The 20,632-nt window shown below is 32.3% G+C and overlaps 3 protein-coding genes across 15 annotated transcripts; all 3 read left to right on the top strand.

Annotated features, from left to right (window-relative positions):
* LOC129884668 (ferritin-like catalase Nec2) lies at nucleotides 1-1,440 on the top strand. Its single transcript, XM_055958954.1, has 3 exons — nucleotides 1-400; nucleotides 560-785; nucleotides 856-1,440. The coding sequence occupies exons 1-3, from the start codon at nucleotides 48-50 to the stop codon at nucleotides 1,279-1,281; spliced, it is 1,005 nt and encodes a 334-aa protein (XP_055814929.1). The 5' UTR covers nucleotides 1-47; the 3' UTR covers nucleotides 1,282-1,440.
* A 1,383-nt stretch (nucleotides 1,441-2,823) lies between these two features.
* LOC129886162 (pentatricopeptide repeat-containing protein At5g14770, mitochondrial) lies at nucleotides 2,824-9,949 on the top strand. Of its 13 annotated transcripts, XM_055960728.1 has the most exons (8): nucleotides 2,824-6,142; nucleotides 6,422-6,755; nucleotides 7,407-7,467; nucleotides 7,545-7,715; nucleotides 7,791-7,972; nucleotides 8,177-8,219; nucleotides 8,748-8,800; nucleotides 9,537-9,949. In XM_055960728.1, exon 1 carries the CDS (start codon nucleotides 2,868-2,870, stop codon nucleotides 5,973-5,975), a length of 3,108 nt encoding a protein of 1,035 aa, XP_055816703.1. In that variant the 5' UTR covers nucleotides 2,824-2,867; the 3' UTR covers nucleotides 5,976-6,142; nucleotides 6,422-6,755; nucleotides 7,407-7,467; nucleotides 7,545-7,715; nucleotides 7,791-7,972; nucleotides 8,177-8,219; nucleotides 8,748-8,800; nucleotides 9,537-9,949. The 13 variants fall into 13 exon arrangements, with proteins under 13 accessions (XP_055816703.1, XP_055816694.1, XP_055816695.1 ...); XM_055960719.1 differs by having other exon boundaries at nucleotides 8,177-8,858; nucleotides 9,448-9,949; XM_055960720.1 differs by having other exon boundaries at nucleotides 8,177-8,858.
* Nucleotides 9,950-13,000: 3,051 nt separating this feature from the next.
* On the top strand, nucleotides 13,001-13,730 carry LOC129884669 (rapid alkalinization factor). Its single transcript, XM_055958955.1, has one exon. The coding sequence runs from the start codon at nucleotides 13,230-13,232 to the stop codon at nucleotides 13,572-13,574; it is 345 nt and encodes a 114-aa protein (XP_055814930.1). The 5' UTR covers nucleotides 13,001-13,229; the 3' UTR covers nucleotides 13,575-13,730.
* The last annotated feature ends 6,902 nt before the right edge of the window (nucleotides 13,731-20,632 follow it).

The following is a 20,632-nucleotide window of genomic DNA, read 5'->3' on the forward strand; positions in this document are numbered from 1 at the left end:
CTTCATTACAACTTAATTAACTAACAAAAAAAAAAGAAACTCTAAAGATGCCTATAATATCAATTACTTCACCTCCCTATTTTTTAATATTCATGATTCTGTTGTCAAGCAAGTTGTTCTGCATCTCCCTTTCTCAAGATCTTCTTTGTCCAACAGTAACTCCAAAGCTTGGACTCCCAGTAAGCAAAGAAGATATTGACTTGTTGCAATTCTCTGAGAATTTAGAGTTTTTGGAAGCTGAATATTTCTTGTGGGCTACACATGGTTATGGTCTTGATATTATAGCACCAGAATTAGTCATGGGAGGGCCTCCCCCAATTGGCGTCCACAAAGCAAATCTTGATTTTTTTACAAGGAACATCATCAATGAGTTTGCCATGCAAGAAGTTGGCCATCTCAGGTCCGTTCTTATCCGAATTTAATTTATATACACTAACAATATATTTTAAAAAATTACTTATCAGGTCACTCAAACAATAACTAAATGCAACGGTCCAAAAAGTATAACTAATTTGTTCTGTTTTACATATTCTAAGATTCTGTTTTTGGATAATTGCAGGGCACTTAAATCTAAAGTAGGTGGTCTCCCAAGACCTTTGATGGATCTAAGTGCTAGACACTTTGCACATCTATTTGATGAAGCATTTGGTTACAAACTGCAACCCCCATTTGATCCTTATAGGGATAGTCTCAATTTCATGTTGTCTTGCTATGCACTGCCATATGCTGCATTGGTTGGCTATGTTGGTACAAATCCCCTCATCCAAGGCTATGAAACAAAAAGGGTAAGTACATATTGTGTAACATAGTATAAATAACATTGTAACGTAATTTAAAATTGTATTTCTTGTGCAGCTTTTGGCAGGACTATTAGGGGTTGAATCAGGACAAGACGCAATAATCAGAATGTACCTTTACGAAAGAGCTGGAAGAGTAGTATATCCTTACAGACACACTGTGGCAGAGTTCACAATCCACATCTCCAATTTAAGAAACCGTTTGGCAATGTGTGGTACTAAAGATGAAGGTTTGTTCGTGCCATGGCAACTTGGTGCGGAGAATCGGACAATAACAAACATTTTATCTGCTGATTTCGATTCGCTCTCTCAGTGGCGGACTCCGGAAGAGATTCTACGGATTATGTATAACACTGGTAGTGAACATGCTCTTGGCGGGTTCTTTCCTGGTGGTGCTAATGGCAACATTGCTAAAAAATTGTTAAAACTAGAGTGCGGCAATTTAAAAAAGGCTGCAACAAAAAAATTAAAAAAGAAAAACTAATTAAGTTTTAAAAATTAGAGGAATATTAATTGTTCCGTTGGTTGACTAACTGAACTTTCATTTTGTTAGTGAAGGTTTGATTCTATGTCTAGTAATTCTCACGCACATTTCTCCTTACGCTTGACTTCTATGTGTAATAAAAAAGGGGAAATTTTCGCATATAGCCACTTAAAAAATACCTTAATTATGCTTCATAACTATAGTTTGTTAATTACAATTCGTAGCTATAGTTATAGCAATGTTTGTATAATTCGCGCAACAATTCACAGTTTTTGTATAACGTTTGTATATCACTATACAATTCATGCACAATGTTTGTATAATTCGACATACAATTTGTAGTGCTGGTATATTTCGCTATACAATTCGATTGACGCACAATATTTGTATAAATCGCGCGAATTATACGAAACTCAAACTATAATTACAACCAGATGTTAGCCGCGAGCCATAATTAATTCAATCTATAGTTTTTTTTTTTTTGCCCGGTGCACTAAAGTTCCCGTTATGCGCGGGGTCCGGGGAAGGGCCTGACCACAAGGGTCTATTGTACGCAGCCTTGCCTTGCATTTCTGCCAGAGGTTGTTTCCAAGGCTTGAACCCGTGACCTCCTGGTCACATGGCAGCAACTATAGTTATGTTAGCTAATTAACTAGTATATATTTGCGTAATTTTTCAAAAAAAAAATAGAATAGAAGTTCGGAAAGTTATTTACATGCATTTGCTTTTAGTAATGTCAAAAATAACAAACACAAATGTATGTTTCGTACATCTTTCTCGATTATAAGCAGTCATCCTAAGTACATCTCTCAAAGTGTATGTTGCTCTTCACTATAACTCATTTACTAGTAACATCAGGGGTATATTGCATTTGATATACTTTTACTTTATTCTGTTTAATAGTTATATTTAACTGATGAAAAAAAGACTAATTATTATAAATAAATAAAAATGAGAACCAGGTTAAAGCTCTTAAGTATTATTGTTTTGAAATTCAATTCACATATTTAGTCTTTTCATGTTGTTGTCCATTCACATATTTGAAACACTGGATACCCGATAATAATATTTATTTGATAGATAGTCAAATAAGACTAATCTCCTATCAAAGTCTAATGCAATAATACAACAAGCTGATATTCTTGCACACTTAATAGAATATTGTGTAATGTAAGTTGATTCCTTTGATATCGGAGAGAAATAATAATTAAGTTTTTTCAAAAAAAAGAAAATAGATTTTCTTTAAACGTGGAGCCAAACCAAAAAATAAAATATAAAATTCATTCAAACAAAATCAATATTGTTAATTTCCTAACAAATTTGTAATTCCCTTAAATTCCAATCTATCTAAAGATGTATCTACTTTAATTGCAATAAATTTTAAATTGAATTATATGAACTGAATTTAAATTAATTTTATTTTGAATTAAAATCTTTGTTCTTTTAGTAATTAATAAAATATATGAACAAGTTTGAAGATAAATTAATATAGTCAAATATATGTCAAAATTAAGCTAAAACTACTACTTAGTAGGACAGAGCGGGGAAAGTGCCGGCTCTAGGGGAATTGTGGCGACTGCGAGACAATGAACTCACAGCGGCATTTCCTCAAACAGTTGATAGGCAGGACAAAGAGCCACTCTATGCTCTCCGTTGCTATTTCATTACAGCTCAGAATATGCCTCCCATTCTCTTCATCGGCAGCGCCCACTGCTACGCCAATCCTAACTGATCGAAAGAAAAGTCTCTACACCTCGTTTTTCTGCACACTTGTCCATCTATTCCTTCGATGCCATCGCCTTTCTAGAGCCACGGAAACGTTCTCTTCAATGAGAAATTACAATCTTGTCCCCGACCTTCCTTCTTGGAACCGTCTCTTGCATCATTTCAATTCTGCAGGTTTGGTTGATCAGGTAATTATCCTTTATTCTGATATGCTTTCTTGTGGAGTGGAACCTAATGTGGTTACTCGCAATATAGTCTTGCATTCGCTTTGCAAAGTTGGAAAACTTGAAAAAGCGCTTGAATTACTTAGAGAGAACGAAAGTGACACCGTTACTTATAACACTTTGATATGGGGGTTCTGCAGAATTGGGTTTGTGGAAATGGGTTTTGGATTGGTGTCTGATATGTTGAAGAATGGTATTTTCATTGACACTATCACTTGTAATATATTAATTAAGGGGTTTTGTGATAAGGGTCTTATGTATAATGCAGAATTGGTGATGGAAATGATGAGTGATAAACATAGGGGCTTTTGTAAAGATGTTGTCGGTTTTAACACTCTGATTCATGGATATTGTAAGGCTGTTGAGATGAGTGGTTGTTTTGAGATAATGGAGAGGATGAAAAGAGAAGGTTTATCACCTGACATAGTTACATATAATACTCTGATTAATGGTTTCAGCATAATGGGAGACTTTGATGCTGCAAATTGTATCATGGATGAGCTCTTGGACTCTTTTGGAAATATAGATGTTAGTTATATCAGTGATGAAGAAAAACATGACTCTGCTGATGGTGAAAATAAGAGCCTGGTAGTTGGAGACTTGGCTTTAGAACCAAATATTATTACATACACCACATTGATTAGTAAATATGTTAAGTGGTTTCAGTTTGAGAAAGCATTTGCAACATATGAAGAAATGACAAGGCGTGGCTTCTTCCATGACATTGTTACTTATAATTCCCTTATATATGGCCTTTGTAAATGTGGGCGGTTGCATGAGGCCAAATTACTTCTTGATGAGATGAGAAAAGTGGGTGTGGATCCTAATCATGTGACATACTCTATTTTTATTCATCACTTGTACAAAAATAGGGCTGAAAAAGTTGCTGCTAACTTCCAAAGTCAAATAGTGATTAGAGGGGTGTCTTTCGATGTCGTCTTGTTTACCTCTTTGATAAATGGGCTTTTTAAAGTTGGAAAATCCAGGGAGGCAAAAGACATGTTTCAGACACTCTTGAAGTCTAACATAACTCCAAATCATATTACCTATACTGCATTAGTTGATGGGCACTGCAAATCTGGTGACTTAAAGAGTGTAGAGATTTTACTGCAACAAATGGAACAGAAAGGTGTTTTACCAAATGTCGTCACATTCTCTTCTGTAATTAATGGTTATGCCAAAAAGGGAATGGTTGATGCAGCTATTGAAATAATGAGGAAAATGGTAAGCATAAATGTTAGTCCTAATGTTTTCACATACAATACCCTGATTGATGGCTGCTTTAAGGCTGGTAAACATGATATGGCACTTGCTCTGTATGAGGAAATGCAGTCGAATGGTGTTGAGGAAAATGAATTCTTGTTAGATACATTTGTGAATAATTTGAAAAAACTGGGTAAAATGGATGAAGCGGAGGCCATTTTTATGGATATGGTATCTAAGGGTTTGTCACCCGATAATGTTAATTACACATCATTGATGGATGGACTCTTTAAAAGAGGGAAGGAGTCAGATGCTCTTCAATTGGTCGAAGAGATGAAAGAGAAAAAAATATGCTTTGACACAATAGCATGCAATGTACTGCTTAACGGTTTATTGGGAATTGGTCAGTATGAGGTACAGTCTGTTTATGCTGAAATTAGGAAATTTGGTCTAGTTCCAGATATTCAAACTTTCAATTCTTTAATTGATGCTTACTGCAAAGAGGGGAAGCTGGAAAGTGCTTTCAAACTCTGGGTTGAAATGAAGAGCTGCGGGATGATGCCTAATTCAATCACTTGTAATATATTGGTGAAAGGACTTTGTGAAGTAGGTGATATCGAAAAAGCAATGGATTTGTTAACGGAAGTCGTGACAATTGGTTTTTGTCCTTCACCAGCTATTCACAAAATTGTTCTCGATGCTGCTTCAGGCCATAGAAGAGCAGATATAATCCTGAGAATGCATGAGCGGCTTGTAGGCATGGGACTTAAGCTTGATCAGACTGTTCACAACACTCTTATTGCTGTTTTATGCAAGCTAGGGATGACCAGAAAGGCAACGTCAGTTCTAGAAAATATGAGAGAAAGAGGATTTTCAGCTGATACGACCACTTATAATGCCTTCATTCGTGGATATTGCAAAAGTTACCAATTTCAAAAGGTTTTTGCAACATATTCTGAGATGCTGGCTGAAGGAATTCCTCCTAATGTTGGAACATACAACACTATGTTAGCATCTCTGTCAGCTGTTGGACTGATGAATGAAGCAGCTGATTTGTTCAATGAAATGAAGGGAAGGGGTTTTGTCCCTAATGCTAATACATATGACATTTTAGTCTCTGGCCATGGGAAAATTGGAAATAAAAAGGAATCCATCAAACATTACTGTGAGATGATTACAAAAGGTTTCGTTCCTCGCACTAGTACCTATAATGTACTCATCTTTGACTTTGCAAAGGCGGGAAATATGAGACAGGCCCAGGAACTAATGCACGAGATGCAAGTCAGAGGGGTAATACCAAATTCTTCAACATATGACATACTTCTAGTTGGATGGTGCAAGCTATCAAAAAGGCCAGAGCTTGAAAGGTCATTGAGACTGTCATGCCGGAGTGAGGTTAGAAAGTTACTTGAAGAGATGAAAGATAAAGGTTTCACTCCAAAAGAAACCACCCTTTGTTATATCAATCCCAGTTTTTCAAAATCGGGAGAAAATGATACAGAATGGTGGTTGAGCAGATGGCGCAAGACAAAGCAGAGTTGATTCTTGAAAAAATAAGAGGATGGAATTTCTATTATTTTTTTGGTGTCTCTCTTGAAACATCAGGTTAAGTGATGTGAATGAGAGAACTGAGCAGATGAGAAGAAACAAACAAAGCAAAGGACCTGAAGAAAAATCAGGACATTTATATATGCTTTTCAAGAATTTTCGTAAGTTTTTCTTTCGCGTGTTTTTTTGTTTTTGTTTCCACCTCATTTCTTCTACTCAATTGTATAGGAAGTCAAAATGTCTTACATTTTATTGCCTACAAGAAATAAGCTTTTCCCTTAATGCAATCCATTTACAATAATTATTTTTAGAGCTGTAAATTCACCAACTATACAAGATCATCAATCCTATATCATGTAGATGCTGTAAAGAGAAGTCTTTCAAGTTTCTAAGATTATTGGTTTTGATCATAGAATGACAAAAGATATTTGTTGGTGTAGGTTTTCTTTTTTTAATTTCCCACACAACTTGTGACAACCTACAGCAGAAATATGACGGTTCATTGGGGAATATGGGGTAATTTGGTATGCAGAAAAAGTGCTAATGAGTAATGACAACAATGATGCTTCAATCCCCAAGGACCAAACTAGTCGGGTCAATTATATGATATGCTTGAGTCAATTTTAATTGCTCCTCTTGTAAAAGGAAGACAAAGACTTGACATGATTTTTCTAAATATAGAGCCAACATGATGAGAGCTTGAAGCAAAGTTTCGAGGAAAAGTCTGCACTTGAAGCTAAATGCCAGAACCTGTATGAACCATTGAATACGGTGGTAAGAAGAATATCTTTTAATTGTTTGTTCCATGTCCGCTTATTGGAGTTGAAATTAGCTCTTTCCGTTCAAAACGGAAAAAAATGGCATACAGTTTGGCTGTCCTTCTATGTTTTATAATTTTGCGGCTATGTTGCACAAATATGTAATCAGAGTGGGTTATACAGTCCCACATTGGTTGGAAAATGGACTGGTGGTTTGATTATATGGACTTGGGCAATCCTTTCCTCACGAGCTAGCTTTTGGGGTTGAGTTATGCCCAAGTGTCATATCTTTGCATGGTATCAGATGCAAGTGCTTCCACGTTTGGTTTCCCGGTCCACGTTCCTGTCAGGTTTAGACGTGAAGGGGATGTTAGAGTTGGTTGCAGTCCCACATTGGTTGGGGAATGGACTGGTAGTTTGCTTATATGGCCTAGGGCAATCCTCCCCTCACGAACTAGCTTTTGGGGTTGGTTAGGCCCTACTACCATAACTTTACACTAATGAATGGGGTTGTCGAAGTGTAGGGTGTTAATGAATCTCCCAATTCCCATGAGGGCAAGCATGAAAAGACTGAAATGGTTAAAGTTATTTATTGGATATTTTCTTTCATCCGTGCATATTGATTGGTAGGCTTTAACTTTGTTATTGGTGTGAAATTTTGGTGCAGAGAGATGTTTACAACTTCTTGGCGGACTGCAATGAAGACTAATGATATATGCGTAGAGGAGGTAAATAGCAAATCATGTCAATATTTTGTGGTTTGAATTACCAATCATTTAACTGAGTGTAAATGACTCTTATTTAGATCCTACAGCATGATGAAGACACTTTGAATTACCTCAAGATGTCAAGTGGTTATCTAAAGGGTTTTAAGTTTCACTTCTCTTTGATACATAACCTTTTCTCAAGAATCCTGTCTTCACTAAACCTATCATATGATTGATGATGATGAGCATATATCAGAGAAGGCCTTAGGGTAGGTTTTAACTTCTTGGTTTTATATCATATGATCCTATTCTTGTTTGTTCATTTGATGTGGGATGTCTTGTAGGACCGACATTTGAATGGTACTATCCAGGTAAAGGCTTGACTCACAAGATCCTAAAAGGGAATTCAAAGAAGGGGTCAAAAGATGCTAAACCCATAATTTGGACCGGTATCTGCAAAAGCTTTTTCAATACCTTTAATCCTCCACAGATTGGCAAAGATGATGATGACAATAATGAAGATGTTGTAGGTTCAACAACTTTTATGCTATGTTGCCTTACCCATATCGGATCCTCCAAAAATGCACTACTTTTGGAGGATTCGACACAGACCTGTCTATATTTCTGAAGAGTTGGAGCAACATAGCTTTTATTTTTTTCAATTACTCTGTAGGTGATTCAGAATGTTCTTGACCTGATTTCATAATATATGTCAAATGTAACTTGACAGGCTGAAGACCTCCAGAATCTAATGGGAGAAAATACGACATTGGGTCAGTTGCTCGTTTCTTCTTATCTTTGGATTTCCTTGATGTCCATATGTCATTCAATCTAGTCAAGAGCTTCTATGTGCTCATATGGTGCCATATTGAAGGAGTGAATTTGATGTTTCAATTTGGGGCTTCGATAGCAACTCGATAATTTAGGACAAAATCATCTCCCTTCCTGTTACATGGTTTATGGAGGCTCTTGAAAGGGATGGACTTGAAGATATAGAAGAAGATGATGATGATGGTGAACAAGAGGACAATAAGGAGGAGGATGAGGATGAAGAAGAGGAGCAAAAGGCATGTAGGATTAGTTTGGCATGTTTCTGCAAAGGATTCAAATTTTTGCCTTTATTATTTGGGGGTGCTGATAGTTTTTTGGGCTGTCCTTGTGATTTTTTCAATTGTCCTTTTAGTCATCATCACCAAAGATGAGATGAATGGCTTTTGTGGCATTTTTCTTAGGTAAACGACGGAAATTGCCTTTTGTTTTTCTTTAAGTATGTGACATATGTTTATTCAACAAAACTGTAGAAGAGTGCCATAGCACGAGCTGAAGAAGGTCAACATGGAGAACGTCATCCAGAGTACGAACAACAGTTTGTATTTTCCTCTATAGCTTATTGAAGAAATGAAATTAAAATGGTATGCACTAATTACAAAAGTGCTTTTTATTCCTAAGGAAGTTGCAATATGAGACTCCCTTTTTTTCCTGTTTATTTATCAAAATTGGATGATCAGTTTATGTTCCACATTGGAACTATGCTGCCTAGCCCAGAGTTAAAATTGCACTGAAGTCGGCTAATGTTGTAAAGAAAGCATCTAGCATCAAGATCCAGCCTTGTGATACCTTCTTTCTGTATCTCAGATATTGTATGGTTTCTTAAATTTCTATATGGACGCATGTTTTCTTAAATTGAGGTATGCTTGAGTGAGAGTGTTTTTAGTTATACCGTTAATGCTTAAAACGGTGCAGAAACATTTCTGTGATTGGTATAAACCTTGTTAGGCTCATTTTGTGTGTTTATGAATGGACTATACTTTTGTTGTCCATTCTCTGAGTTCAATAATATTGGCTGAAAATTGAACCTTATGGATTGCTATTATGCCTGCTGTTGTGGTATAAATAAAAAAATTGGAAATTTATGGGTTGCTAATAGTGACACAACATTGAACTTGTATTCTAGCATAGGTGTTCATTGTGTCTCTCTCAAGTTGCATTTGAATTTTGCAGCTATGGATTGTCCACATTGTTTATAAATCCAACCGGTTATTGCTTCTTCAATATTTCCAGCATTTTACCTACCAGACTTTCTGTATCAGGTGGAGCTTGAAACAACATTTGGTTTCTGCAACTCAGTTTTGTGGCGTCCAGCTAATGTAATTATATCATGGGTGGAATCAACTCTTACACTGGTGGCATCAGTTAAGTTTGCTTGGACTCGTTCTCAGCACACAACTAGTCGTGCCTTTATTTATTATACAGCTCAGGGTATAGCATTTTATTAATAGATGATGAAGGTTTCTTGAAGATGTTGAGTGCTCTCCCATCTTCAAGAGTTGTAGTCTTCATACCAATTACCATCTGTAAAGAGAGAAGAATTTCAGAGGTCCTGCAATCTTTGGACATTCCCTATAAAGCAATGTTTTCTTTTTGTAGAACAGTTGTTTCCTAAGTAACATCATCCCATGAATTTTTAGGACTTTAAATGGTTCCTTCTTATATGTTGAGCTAATTTTGGTGTGATGTAGTTCACATTAGCATGATCCTTAGGACAATTGCTTACATGACAGGATGTCATTCAACTCTCTATTAAAAATTACAACTACTCTTAATTAAGGTAAAGGGAATTTGGTATCCTCTAGTCTAGGCATCTAGAAATCAGGTAAACTTGGAAATATACTCTATGAATTACTTATATACTACTTACTCCGTCTCATATTAGTTGTTGACTTTCTCCTTTACACGTTCTTTTAGAACTCATAAATGAAAAGGGTAAAATGATTTTTTGGATTATAATTTTATAAATTAACAAGTATTTGGGACGATAATTCTATTTTCTGTTATTACAATATATCGTTGTAGGAAATAGTTCAACCAACGTAGCATTATCAATGGTGGGGGGAAGAAAGAAGTTATCAAAGCAGCTTATATATAAAAAAAGAAAAAATTATGAATTTCCTTTAATAAAAGGTACTACTAATATGTCTATTTAATTAGTTTTATGATTAAAATAGTTATGTTGGTGCATTTTTGAGTAATTTATTGAGAGATACAGCTGGCTTTGGCCTTTGAGGAAAGAGTTAGTTTAGGGACGCGCACACACCGACCCATCCTGTGATCTGTTACATGGCCCCACATAGACTAATATACTAAACTACTCTACACAACGGATACATACTCTTAACATAACTTTTCAAACCCATTTGACGCCGTTACTACTTTCTCTCTTTTTATGCTTCTTCTTGTTTGTCGTTGTATTATCTGTATTATTAATTATAATATAGTTTGTCATATAAATATTTTAATTATCGTATTATTTTATATTTTTATTTTCTTATAAAATTTGCATTACTTTTTTTGTTAGTTGCTATATTTTCTTATTCTAAATATTTGGATATGCTATATTTAAATTGGAGTATTTCGAAATAGTCTTTCTATTTTCATAAAGTAGCACTAAAATTTGTCTACATTTTATTCTATCCACACCCTATTCGTAAAATTTCACTGGAGTTAGGATATGTTATTGTTGTTGTACTACTTCCTATGTTTTAGTTTATTACTTCTTTCTTATGCTTTTTTTTTAGTATTAAATGATTACATAAATAATATGTAATGATTTCATTTAGAATTTTAAAATATTTTTAATAAAATACATCTTTAATTAAATTTTATGATAACGGCGAATCTGTAACGGTGACAGAAATGAGTTGGACACAAAAGGCATTCGGCAGATAGGATAGATAGAGGAGGAAAGCAAAAACGTGTTTCGGTTGACAAAATTATTGGACGGACTAGCTCCTGCCGTCTTCTTTTTTTAAAATAAAATAAAATTATACAATTAACTCTTTTTTATTTTTAATAAAATATTAACCTTTTCGTCCTACTTGTCATATTTAGCTTTATGAGAACTTAAAATTCCTTTCATATGAATTTGATTAAAGAAAAATATTTATCATAACATTTTGATTATAATTCATGTAATTTTATTTTCACAAAGCAAAACGTAACAAGTATTTTGGGAGGGAAGTAGACCGCGCTACTATTCTTGTCTCCCCATATTTTTTCTCTTCCTACTACGTGAGCAATGTACAACTCAGTCAACTGAATATCTTTTCGTTTTCTACTCAATTTGGACATCTTATTTCCTACTTATTACAATACTTGCCACTACCTAACCTTGTCAAAAGTTCATTCTGCCCTTCAATCTTTTTTTCTTATCCTTTTTTTTTCCTAGAGATAATGTTATCATAATAATATTTATTACGATCAACTTTATATCATTTTCAATCATTTTTGTTTGTTCTATTTAAGGAATGATCATATACATTCCTCGTAGTCATGGCTAATTTTCGTAATAATAGCACATTTTTAAGTTTCCGTGATATTTATATATCTTTACTCTTTGTTTTAAGTACAATATCAATTAATCTAATATTTGTCACTCTATTTAAATTAGGTTAAGTTAAATATATAAATTTATTTGTATTAGTTCCACTAAACTAAAAGAAAGTGCAAAAGAGGTATATTTTTCCAAATTTACTATTAAAAATCATAACTTTCACTTCTTCGTGTATAATTCAAAGTAATAAGGGAAATATGTCATTGTTTAAAATAGGTGTCCTTCATTCACTTTTTTTTTTTAATTTATCAAGAATGTACTCTAAAATTCTAAGACCCCCAATTAAAAAATAGAGAAGTAGTTTTCTACTATAAATTATTTTAGCAAGAGATTTCAAGTGTTTGATCAAATACTATTTCAAATTATCAAATTAATGTTAAAAGTGAGTGTCTGTATTGATGTGCAACCAAATCGAATTACATACTAAGTAGTGGTACGCATATTAACAAAAGACTAATTTTCATTCTAATCCTTTTTAATGACAAAAGTAACCACACATTAGACAAAGTATTTATATTAACTTTGTAAATTATTGAACGATGTCAAATCCTATCCATGATTTGTATTAATTTTTTTCAACATATAGTTACCTCACAATCTCCATATATTTTTTAAAACATTTTTTGTTAAACAAAAATTTTAAATGATATGTAACATTTTTTGCTTCCTAAACTATTCGAAAATCACCTTTACCAGTATTATAAAAGCAACTTGTATTATAAAGGCGACTTTTTGGGCGCCAAACTACAAATAGAAAAAGTATATAAAAATTTACTTTACAATTAGTACTATTTAAATAGATAAACATATTAAACTCTCTAAAATAGCTCCTTTTTTTTTTATAAAATATAAGCACTTATAATTTCTTAGAAATTGATCTAACAAGCTAATCCTCTTTGGTCCACGGAAAAAAAACATCACAATATATCAATTATTTTATGCAAACATGTTTTTTAATGGACATTGTCAAACTCAATACGTGATTGGAATTTTCTCAATATTTGATAGCTACTTCACCAATTATTTATCTGATGTATGTATAAAATGTTGATTTTTATAAAAAATAAAATAAATCTCACAAATATTCCGCGTTGAAATTAAAAGTTAGTGGACACCCAATAAAACCAAAGTATCAAAGTCTTCTAATCTCACCTGGTAATTTGGTAATAAAGTCAAGTATTAGGGGTAGATAAACAAGCACCTCTACTTATAATACAACTGGCCTTGCCCATTAGAATTTGTCTTCTTCAGAATTTGCAGAAATTAACAAAGTTTTAACAGCGAAAATACAGAGAGAAGATACCAAAATCCAGCCGTTCGAAGCATAATCGAAAAGAATTAGCAAAAGGGATTTTTGATTTCTCGTCATTTTTTTTTCAATTCAAGGAAAAAAATGGGAGTTCCTTCGTATTTGATTGTTTGTGTTCTTGTTGGAGCTTTTTTCATTTCAATGGCGGCCGCCGGCGACAGTGGAAGCTACGATTGGATTATGCCGGCGAGATCTGGTGAATGCAAGGGGAGTATTGCTGAGTGCATGGCTGAAGAAGAGGAGTTTGCGCTTGACAGTGAGTCAAACAGGCGTATTTTAGCAACCAAAAAGTACATCAGCTATGGTGCGCTGCAGAAGAACAGTGTGCCGTGTTCTCGCCGTGGAGCTTCTTACTACAACTGCAAACCTGGTGCTCAGGCAAATCCTTACTCTCGTGGATGCAGTGCTATTACTCGTTGCAGGAGCTAGGTTCTCTATTTCTCTTCTTCTTCCTCAAGATCCAAAAAACAAATGTATTTCTCTTGGTATATTGAATTTTTATTTTTATTTTCTTCTTTTGGAAATGGGGTTGTTTGGTATACGAATGAGGAGATGGTCTTAATGGGTATTGATTGTTGTCATAAACTCTCTTTTTTTAATTATTTTTTTCATTTTTTTCATGGTGTTTCTATATCATACAGCTTATATAGTAAACTGAATTTGTCTGTCAATAATTCAATTTAACATACTGTTGATACTTGTTTGTTATTTTGCCTCGGTTATTTGTTGTTGATACTGAATGAAAATTTATTAGAATTTCTGAGTTTTTTTCCAGATCTGGATTTGAAATTTTGTTGTCTTCTTCTTACTACAGGGGACTGTTTGATGTTGACTGTTGTTTGATTTGATTTGTTAATAATTTGAACTAGTAAAAATGATTCAAAGAACTTTTGGATGCTTTGTGTTTCAATTTCCAGCTTTTCATTGGTCATGGTGATGGTGTGTACAGATGAAAGTCTCTTTGTGTGGACCATCATTTTGATTTGTTTTTTTTTTCCTGTTTACACAGTTTTTTTTCAAGTCAAAAGATGAGAAATAAAGAATACTTGCAATGGTTTTTTTGATAGAATAAAAGAATTCTCAAATGGGGGGAAAGGTTTGATGAAGATTTGAATTAGATTCCTTTCAATTTAAGAAAATAAAATATAAGTTTCCTAAGCTAATTTTCTATTTTCCTTTTGGTATAAAGTCAAAGATGAGAGATAAATCTGAATTATCTAGAACTAAGTAAAAATTATTGTAATTTGAACATGAGTTAACAATATTTTTCTCATATTGATGTAGGAAACTTAATGAGGGTTTCTATTGAATATAATTGTTATACATCAAGAATTGATTTTGTGTTGAGGAAATGAAGATGGAAATATTCTTTTTGTATGACAAGCAAAATTGAGTTTGCGTGACTACTCACCCATCCTATTCTCACTTTTCTTGGAAAATCTGTAATCACAATTTTAGATGCGGTTTGGCCCCAAATTTCTAAATATTTGTGAAAAATAATTTTTGAGTGAAGTTTGGCCACAATTTTTTTTAAGTTTTGGTGAAGTTTCATGTATATTTGGCCATAAATTTTCTCAAGTTTTGATTAAAGCTCTTTACTTTTGGTAAATAGTGAATAATAGTGGTGATCCACAAGGACGACAACCATAAGTCTATAACTACACTTTGATGCTCTGTTTCTTATCATGTTACATTAAAAATAAATTATTCACCTATGTTTTTTTATCTCCAATTAGACAGACAACACAGTATATTACAGTACAAAGCAATTGAGTATTATTACAAAAATTGCAAAACCGCCCATGAAGTTTACATTTCCCCTGTAGAAGCTCTCCATTTTTTAGTTTTAGCAATAATATCCTTCTACTCATTTTGTCATAATTTATGTAATCAGGATGTTTATCGGTACCGATAAAAGAATGTCCCTCTAATTTTTCTTTTTTTCTTCATTTTTTTATTTATTTGTTCATACATACACCATCTTCGACTCTTGTTTAACTGAAACAAGATTTGATCAAAAATCATAAAAGAATAGAGCTCAAACAAACTAAATCAAGTGACAAAAAAGCAAAACAGCTTGCAATCTTTAATTATTGTGTTAGATCTTAGATGGACTTTTAAAACTCATTTAACAAGATAATTGAAATTTGAAAAATTAAAATTAAAATCTTCGTAAGTGCAAGCAAATAAGACCTAAATATTTGTAATAGTCAATAATGGGTACTGTGATCAATAATAATATAAGAAGAATAAAGAAAAACAAAAAGTTTAAATGTAATAAACAAATATCTGAGACCACATAATTCACTTTGTGTCCTTAAGATCCTAACTGTACCTGAGGTTTTGAAGTATTTTCTATTAGGACAAAACGAATATACATGTTATAAAAGTAGCGGCATCTCAAACTTCAATAATTTTAGCGAACTCAAAAGTCAGTAATGAAATCATACAAAGACTACTTTATTTATAAAAAAAATGTATGCAGAAAGAAGAAATTTGATGCAGAAAATTGAGAAGAAGCCGCTCTACTTATAGCCAATAATAACTGCGAACTCACATGTTCAGAACAGACTCATCTGTTCAGAATAGACATGGTGTCTTTTGAAAAAAGAAATATTTGTCCGATAATGTTGTCAATCACAACACCTAGCGATGACGACACGAAGGGACATCCTCTGCTCAACTCTTAAAGATTGTTCCGCTGTCAGGTTCGAACCCGAATTCCTACTTTCAAGATGGAATTGCCGGTGCAATAACGGACTCCTTTAAAAAATAAAAAATAAAAATGGAAGCAAAATATATTTGATCGTGACCGGAAAAACCTTAAATTACATTTATAACCTCCAAGGTTTTTCTTTGAACAAATCGATCTTTTATTTTTCCTCTCCAATTAAGATAAATTGGCAAACTTAGAAAAGTATTCCTCTTCCCTTATTTTTGTTACATGTTTTCTTGGTGAAAATAAATGCATCAAAGAGATTGAAATATTTATACAATAGTTAATTTATTCTTAAATTGGTATAATTAAATTTATTAGCATTGCTCAAGAATATGCCGATTGAAATGATCAAATAATAAAATTGTTAATATTAAATTATTTGTTATACGTGATTAGCGATAATGATATAAAGCAAATAACAATGAAACAATTGACAATATTGATAGTAATGAAATAGATTAGGTTGTCCAAATGGAGAAAGCTCAGAATAAGTTTTGCAACTAACTTTAGCATTCCACTCTGCAGTACAATTGTACAAATGATCGATTGCTCACTGCTAGATATATAATTAAAGATAAGAAGATTATTTTAATATAATTTTATTAAGTTATCGATTTAATCATTAATTATTTAAAAATTGGAAATCAAAATGATAGTTTAATAAAAAAATTATAAAATTGTTTAAAATCCGTTAACTTAATACTTGATACCAATAAATTAATATTAAAAAATCTATTCAATTTTATCGGTTAAATTGAAATTAGGTTGCACACCCCTAGTTTGGAGTACGAGGGTCAAAAACACTTAATTTTTCTATGAACTTGGGTATAGATTCTTCAAATATTTATCCTAGACTACAATTAGGGCTGAACACGAAAAATCAAAAAACCGAACCAAACCGATAACCAAACCAAACCGGAAAAAAAAACCGACATTTATTTGGTTTGATTTGGTTTGGTTTTTAAATTTAAAAACTGACTATATTTGGTTTGGTTTTGATTTCAAGTCTAAAAAAAACCGAAAAAACCGAACCAAACCGACTTTATATATACATATTTTAAAAATTAAATTTGTATATATATGTGTGTGTATTTTAATTTTTTTATGAAAAAAATACAATTTATATTGATTTTTTATATTTTTGATCTTGGGCCATTCTTTTGAATTATACTAAATAAAGTAAAAAAAAAAAATATATAGACTTCATACACAGAAAAGCTACTCACAATTACAAATAGTAAAACTTTAGGTGAGTCATTCTCTATTATTAAACATGTATGCGTCAATCTTGGCTAGTAGCTACTGGCTACAATGAAATTTATAATAAGAAAATACTTTTGAAATTTATTTTCTGTTTATTCAAATAGTGACTATAAGGTATTTTAAAAACCGACAAAAACCGAAAAAACCGAAAAAACCGATAAGAACCGACAAAAACCGAATAGTAAAAACCGATATCGTTTGGTTTGGTTTGATTTGACAATTTGAAAAACCGACTCAATTGGTTTGGTTATTTTTTAATTAAAAACCGATCCAAACCGAACCGTGAGCACCCCTAACTACAATAGAATAACAAAAAAAATCATGGAAGAAAAAATAGGTGGGATGATAAGATGACTGGAGTTTGTTCCAAGGCATGCACCTATTGATGCGACTGACAAAGCACAATCATATAACATTATCAACGACTTAATAAACAAAATTCATCAAAATCATGAAGGTGATGAACTATCAAATGTTGTTGGAGTGATTTAAAGAAGACGAGGAAAATAGTTAGGTTAATTTAGACGGACAACATTAGTTCATACATTTGTAAACGCAAATTTGAGGTTGATAACTCAACTTTCTTCTTGACTTTTATATTTTTGCATTACTTAACCATCCTCATTTGTAATATCATCCTAGAGTGTATTATAAACTCTGTGATGATCATAGAATATTTATCTAGTTTTTTTCTAACTCTTATTTACTTCATGCTTGTTAATTAGTAGAAGTTCGTTATGTCATATTAGGATTGGATGATTAGTAAAGTAAGGCCTAGCCTCTTTGCTTGTACATATCCCTATTGAGGTTTTCTTTTAAGTAATTATTATTAATGGTAAAAGATGGCTAAATACACTGTCTAATGATACAAATTTCCCAAAAATCTTTAAATCTTGTTAAATAAAATTTACATATTTATAAAATTGCAGAAAAAGTATTACAATTAACAGATCTAATGATTTATTTTTTTTTAAAAATAAGAATATTATATTGAAAAAAATTGACTTTTCAAATAGTTACATGAAACGGGGGGAGTAACAATTATCAAACAAATAAGAGCCTGCCCATCACTATGTCAATTCTCCTACTTTGAAGAAATTATCTCTACCGACAATGTTCTAGAATTATAATAATAGTCAAAATGACTAAAGGAGCAAATTTAACCAAAGTTAAAAGTTAATTTACCAATCTTTTCACTAAATATTGAAATCGCAAAATGTTACATTATTGTACTGAAGAGATTTTTCCAACACAAAAAATCTTCCAACATAAGGTGTGAGTGTGAGTAGGGTTTGATACAATCATGACAGTCTCATTTCAAGTTAACAATTTAAGAAAAAGATTCTTTTTTTTTCATTGGTGTCCGGAGCTCGTGGAGCTCTGCCTAATTAAATTTGAATCGCGCACTAAATGACGTATTCGGGGGTGGCGTTCCCAACAGATTTTTTTCTATTCCCAGGGCTCGAACCCGAGACTCCTAATTAAAGGTAAAATAGTCTCATCACTATACCACAACTCACGTTGATCGAGAAAAAGATTAAGGTGAATGGCATTTGGTGGCTTTATTTTCCCCCTTTTATTTTGATTTTCATGTTCTTCAAAGTCTTCACATGCAGTCCATTTACTCAATGATTTTACTCAAAAACATACAACAAAAGTATCATATATATCTTTAAAACTAGATTTGTTTTGTCTTTCCATTATTAGTTTTCTTTATGAAGCTTGTTGGTTGTTAATGAAAGGTCCATTTCAACTACCAATGCCATTCATTCTACTTATTTTTCAAAATAAAAATATCTTCCTACTTACATTGCTTTTATTTCAACTTCCATAAAATATTATCTAGAATAGAATTCATAAGAGAACTCTTATAATAAGAGCTCTTTATATGTTCTTAACCAAAAGATATTACTCCCAACATTTCATTTTAAATGTCGCTTTAGATCAAAAAATTTATTCTAAAATAATTGTCACGTAAGGAATTCAAAATTAAAGTTAACAATTGTTTTCAAATAAACCCATAATATTAAAGTAGTTCTTTTAAATACTTTCTTCGTTCAATAATATTTGTCCACTATTGACTTTGCACAATTCTTAAGAAACTATAAATAGAAGGATAATTTTACCAGATTATCCTTTAAATATAATAAATACAATGTCTTAAAAATGTAATAAGAAAATGACTACTAATTAATAATAAGGATAAATTAGGAACTAAATTAAAATTATCTCTTGATTTCATATATTGGACAAGTATTGTGGACAAATAAAGATCTCAATTCTCAAAAAGCATCTACACCAAGGGTAACTCGGTAACTTGTATTCATTGTTTTTCTTAATGGGATTTAAAAAAGATTAAACGACATTTAAAATGGACGAAGAGAAATATTAATTAAGAATAGGGGAAAAGGTCAAAAATATCCCTCAATTTTCTTTTATTAGTTGGCTTTACCCTTAATTAGATTTTTAAGCTATTGATACCCTTACCGTTAATAAATTTTACACTCATACCCCTGCATGAAAGGAAATCCCCAAATAACCAAATTTAGCCGAATAACTTTTAATACAATGACTTGTCCACCATAGAAATGGTCATTCGTGCCTATTCTGGTTGATTAGATTTTCAAGATTCAGTCTTTTTTGTGGATTGTTCTACTTGTTTTTTGAAAATCGTCATCTTAAATTTTCTTTTCTAGGTAAGGTACCTGTACAATTTTAACCAGTACTATAGAAAGACATATTTATTATTTTGATATTTTGCTAATCCCTTGATTTCACATTGAGACTGATTTTAAAATAATATCATAATCATAATATACATCATTTCAAAATTGTTAATTGCATAATCTTTCAATCAAACAGATAAGTACAAAATTATTTTATCCCAAAAATTGTTATTCCTTAGCAAAACTTTCTTTCATTTATTACCTATTTTTTTCGTGATATATTATGGAAATAAAAAGTAATTTAAATAATAAAAGGAAAAATTATCAAAAAAACTTTTCCGCTGCCGGGGTTTGAACCCGGATTCCAAGTGACCGTCACTATGGTCAGGGGGAATTGCCAGTGCTACAGCGGAACGTTTAATTGGAGAACAAAATTTACTTATTTTATTAAAGACATAAAGAGAACTATTGAAAACACACCTAAATTCGGTGTGAATTATTAGTTTCATCCCAAACTATTAAAAGCCTTAAAAATACTCATTTACTTGATTAACTGAACTTAAATACACTTCCGATCTTGTAACATGAGTGAAATACATTTCTTAATTCTCGGCAAATATAGGGGTGTATTCAACACTTCTCTCAGGTTTTTATTAAGAGGCATGTGCTCCCACAAGAGTTTGAGACCACTTGATATGTCATGTGGTAGATCGGGGTGTATCTAAGTTTAGTTAGTCAAGTAGAGAAATATTTTTAATACTATCAATAGTTCGTAAACGAAACTAATCATTTGCATCAAGTTCAAGAGTTTTTTCAATGCTCCTCTCTAAAGACATATA

The sequence above is a fragment of the Solanum dulcamara genome, chromosome 4 (genome assembly GCF_947179165.1).
Source record: "Solanum dulcamara chromosome 4, daSolDulc1.2, whole genome shotgun sequence".
Classification (NCBI taxonomy): Eukaryota; Viridiplantae; Streptophyta; class Magnoliopsida; order Solanales; family Solanaceae; genus Solanum; species Solanum dulcamara.

Bases quoted from the DNA above. Each gene is read 5' to 3' on its own strand.
- LOC129886162 (XM_055960718.1), top strand. From the start codon at position 2,868: ATGAACTCACAGCGGCATTTCCTCAAACAGTTGATAGGCAGGACAAAG.
- LOC129884668 (XM_055958954.1), top strand. From the start codon at position 48: ATGCCTATAATATCAATTACTTCACCTCCCTATTTTTTAATATTCATG. The intron at 401-559 runs GTCCGTTCTTAT...GGATAATTGCAG, and splicing joins CAAGAAGTTGGCCATCTCAG to GGCACTTAAATCTAAAGTAG. The intron at 786-855 runs GTAAGTACATAT...TTTCTTGTGCAG, and splicing joins AAGGCTATGAAACAAAAAGG to CTTTTGGCAGGACTATTAGG.
- LOC129884669 (XM_055958955.1), top strand. From the start codon at position 13,230: ATGGGAGTTCCTTCGTATTTGATTGTTTGTGTTCTTGTTGGAGCTTTT.